We start from the raw sequence: 4,518 nt of genomic DNA on the forward strand, positions 1-4,518 counted from the left end.
CCCGTGCACAAGCCGTGCTCGGAAGCTCCAGACATCCTTCAAAACAAAAACGAGACAAAGGAAAAGCCTTAAGGACCAACGAAAATAGTAGCAGGATTCCAGCGTACAGAGATGGAAATAGATATGGTGTTCTCAGCTAAGCTACCCACTCATAAAAACACACCAAAACATGTACTGAATGTCATTTCACATCCTAAATATCAAGAAAAAACCCACAGCCAAACTAAGGAGGAGGTGCAGCCTCCACCCCCAGGACACAGGCTGCTTGCAGGTGTTGCACGGATGGCAAGATGCCCAGGGTTCAGTTCTGGAAGGTGGCAGAAGAGGAAACATGAGCAGAGGAGAACATTACCCTTGCAGAAGTCACCCCTACTTGTTTGTGCACACAGCGCCTCCCTCTTGCACCTCTGGGTGAGCAAAAAAGCTCACCAGCTGACCATGCCTTGCACACTGCTGCCCACGAGCAAGAGATGCTCCTTGTGCAGCAGAAACCAGAAAATAACAGGTACTAATGCCAGCCCTTGGCCGGGCATCAGGTGCTGGGCGGGCATTGTTGCAGACCAGGAGGCAGAGGAGACCATCGCTGTCTGCTTCATGGAGGTAAGCCGCTGGCAAGCTCCTACCTCGGTTTCCCTGTGTGGGTTCTTACCGTTAGTCTTGCGAGGGTGAAATAGGAGAGCTGGGCACTCCTCTGGGAGAAAGCTCCAACTCTGGCTAAAAAAAGCTTAGAGCGACATGAAAACACACAGACTCATCTGAGGCTTGTATGGGCACAAGCTCGTTTCCACTCACGAGAGGGAGAGCCTCACCTCACATCACTTCAGATGTCAGTGTGTGCCTAAACAACCCCGTGGGTCAAAAGCGAAGCAAGCTCTAACTTGTAAGATCAAGCCAGCAACACACAGCTGGACGCCCCCCCACACCCAGGCACACTGTGGGGAAAAAACCAAACCAAACAAAGCAAAACCCCCAAAGGTTTTGTTTCTCCTCTCCTCCAGAATGCCCTAGATATTTTAGGATCTGTAAAATGCGTAAATTTTAAAAGAAAATCACTGCCTATTGCATCTAGACTTTACTGCCCCAATACTGGCTGTGCGTGTGTTTGGGAACTGCTGTGGGGTAAGACAGTCAGAACATTTTCACTCCAATAACAAGGTCTATTTTTTTTCAGTGGCTGAATCCCTGAAGAATTCAGATTTGCTTTCTGTTTTACACAATGGTTTCAGTTATTCGCAAGAACATTTTAATTTCTTTTTGAGGCAGCTGTAGATCGTTCCTGACAAGCCTGCTGTAGCCTCAAGTCTAAACTATTGCTGTTGGATTATATTTAAGCAAAAAAATCCAGTCTACTCTTGCAGTCAGATGTGGTTACTTGTTTCAAAAGGAAAATCCACCTGCCACTGGGGGGGAAACTGCTAAGAGCTGTGGACACAGAAACTGTGGACAAGCACTGAATTTAGTGCACCTTGAGAATCCAGGGCAAGAGATGACCGCATCTTCCTATTTACATCGCACAGTCCAAATGTAACGGCAAAGAGCTCTGGTTCAGACATGCTCCTCACCACAAACCCCAAACCAGGGGATGCAGTGAAGGGCAAAGCTTGCCCAGACTTCACCCTGTTCCTGCCTTGTCTCATTAGCCCCCCCGCCACTACCCAGCGGGGCGAAGTCTAGACCCCCTCAGGTGGTGTAGGAAGTGCACGGCAGCCGCCTCAGAGCTGAGCTGTCACGACAGCAGAGTCCACAGCTCCTCCTCACTTATGCTACAACATCAGTCACGTTACATAACAAAGTGCTGATCCAATCTGCACCAACTCGTCCGGCTCTGGAAGGCATCAAGGCACGCTGGCAAAACCCATTTTGACAAGCGGAGCTGCAGGAAGAACTTCAAGAGCTCAAGGGATGAGAAGGGGCTGCCCAGAGAACACAGCCACTTCTCCCCCCGAGAAGGGACAGTCTGCCGGCCATCCTCTGGATATCAGGTCTTTCAGACCAGCTTGATCTGCCAAACCAGGCATAGCAAAAAGCACAGATCTGTCACAGGAGAGAGACTTCGGAAAGGGAACCGACCCGGATGGTAACAAAGGGCACTTACCTTGAGTTCCACAGGGGGCATGTTGTGTCTCTTCTGAGCTATTTCCACCACTTCTTTCTCCAGGTCCTCCTGGGTCGTGTTCTTGACGTCGATGTAGTAGCACTCGGAGCTGGCGAAGTGACAGCTTATACTCTGCGTGAGGAAATAGGACATCACTCACTACCACAGCAAGCACAAATGACTGGTGGAAAAACAATCTTGTGCATTCTACGTCACGGACACCCAACCTCTTCCTTACAGACCACATCAGCAAATTCCTTCCTCCTTTCCGAGCACTCCTGCTCTCCTGAGAATGCTCCCTTGGAGAAATACTCCTGCTTGCTGACATGCTCTTTGTCCTTTCCTTCCCTTCCAAACACTCCCCCAGCACGAACTGTACTATTTGATCTCAGAATATCAGCAATTAGAGTGGGAATATGCAAAGTCAGGGTTGGAGCAGACCTTTCCCCTAGACAGTCGCATCGAACCACTTGTTTTGTAATTGGTTCTTGGTTAAGCAGAGCCTGGAGAAAATAAATAGAAATGCCCCACCAGAAAAAGCTGTTCTCCCACAAGCTATGCCAGCTGCAGGTGAGGTCATGCCAGATCTCAACGGGTGCTGAACCATAACCCGGCTCAGAGAGCTCCAGGGCACTCTCTGATTTTACAGATGTTGGGATGTGGCACGGTATGAGGAAGCCCTTGTGTCTCGGCAGGTACCGAACAGGACTACTGCTCCACTAGGCAAGAAAGAGCCATCCGATACAACTCACAGTAGCTGATGTCCACCCTGCTTTCGGGACTGCAGGAGGAAGGAATCCCACACCAGTAAACGGCTCCTGGGCTAAAAGAGTTGGGCCGCATAGTAGCTGACACAGGCAAACGAAATGAAAATAGAGCAGCCTGTGTTGCTGTGCCTGAGGGGAAATGCCCGCATAGCTACCAGTGGCTACAGTTCCCTGACGTGACTGGATGAATCCATGTCTGAGACAGGATCAGGCCTCTAAAGGAGGGCACTTTTGCCTCTTTCAGTTAAATAATCACGATGCAAAAGAAATAGCTGATGTGTGATCAAGTCTTTAATAGAAAAATGGGTTGTGTTATCATATATATAAATATTTATTGGATGATGGAGGCTCCTGCTACCCAGAGAAGAGACACCAAGAAGGCAGAGGGAAGAAAGCCAGAGAAGCTCCTGATATTTGGGACAGCTGAAAGGGAACTATTGGAAAAGCAAGTACAGCCAGCCAGGCTTCAAACATAGATTCAACATCTAATATTCTACTCCTGCTCTGTTTTTCTCAAGCAGCCTCCACCATGCTCCCAAAAGACAGAGATGTTTAAAAGTGAAAAATAAAACGGAGAGTGTGAAAGTAAACCTGGAAGCTAAAACCTCATTAAAAAGTTCATCGACATATTCATGAGCTTGGAAAGGGGAGTGATAGTTTAAAAAAGAATTAACGAATATCAGAAGTTATATCAAGAGATGGTTTCCTACCTTCCGGAAACCTGATGTCCTGTTTATCCCAGAGCCATGAATGAGCAGGGGGTGGAAGAACACCGTGTCTCCCTTCTCCATGACAAGGTGAACCCTGGGAGTCTTCTCATCCTCCTCAAGCAGCCCATGGAAAAGCTTGTTGGTTTTACCCTAGGAAAAAAGGCTGAGCTGAAATTGCTCCGTTATAATTGGAGCACGTGCCGATTCTCAGCGTGAGGGACAGCAGGGACAGCCGCTGACCTGCTTCCCTCCGGGCAGTGTATTTGTATGGCCAACCAAGAGCCCGCCCACTCGCCTACGAGTCCTCCTACGTCGACTCTGAGGTACAGCAAAATACTTCTATTTTCTGAAGCTGGATTCAGGCAATTAAGAACGTTTCTTGGATGGAGAGAAAAAGCGCTGGGAAATCCCACAAGCACGGCCTGATGCCACTGCTCGGGTCCAGCCTTCTCCTCCCAGTATAACCATCACCAATGCCAGGCCAGGTCAGGGAACATCCGTTCTTAAGAAGAAGATACTGCTTGGTATTCAACTGCATCCAGTTGTTTACTACCCGATTTCTCCTCTTTGGGACAGGACACTGCTCACCAGCCCAGAACAAATTCGCAGGAGGAAAAAGACTCTTGGCAAGGGCAGTGGAAAATGGTTGCATGTGTTTATGCCATTGTGCCATCACATGCTGGATGGTTCCTAGGTGAAGGTGGGAACAGAGGCAAATCTACCCAGGTTACGTGGAGTATGGCCAACCAAGCAACTCTCTCCTGAAGCAACAAGTCAGTGTTGGAATAAATAGGAGAGCCCCATGGTGAGCTCTTCCCAGCCAAACATGGTCCCCTCACGCACCCCTTTTCCAAGCCCCCCGTGTCACTCTACCTCCCACTGTGGATAACCGTGAGGCTTCAGCGGCACCTTGTGTGTCCCCGGCTGACACGCCCGGCAGCCACTG

General features: G+C 49.2%; 1 protein-coding gene across 1 annotated transcript in view; it reads right to left on the bottom strand.

Annotated features, from left to right (window-relative positions):
- LOC104493625 (phytanoyl-CoA dioxygenase, peroxisomal-like) overlaps positions 1-4,518 on the bottom strand; it is a gene marked incomplete at its 5' end in the record, with an annotated part of 9,860 nt that overhangs the window by 5,122 nt on the left and 220 nt on the right. The window contains 4 exons of the mRNA XM_010136344.1: positions 8-36; positions 2,096-2,227; positions 3,573-3,722; positions 4,446-4,518. Coding sequence (XP_010134646.1) covers positions 8-36; positions 2,096-2,227; positions 3,573-3,722; positions 4,446-4,518 — 384 coding nt within the window. The remainder of the gene's footprint in view (positions 1-7; positions 37-2,095; positions 2,228-3,572; positions 3,723-4,445) is intronic.

The sequence above is a fragment of the Buceros rhinoceros genome, unplaced genomic scaffold, assembly GCF_000710305.1.
Source record: "Buceros rhinoceros silvestris isolate BGI_N320 unplaced genomic scaffold, ASM71030v1 scaffold11875, whole genome shotgun sequence".
Lineage (NCBI taxonomy): Eukaryota > Metazoa > Chordata > Aves > Bucerotiformes > Bucerotidae > Buceros > Buceros rhinoceros.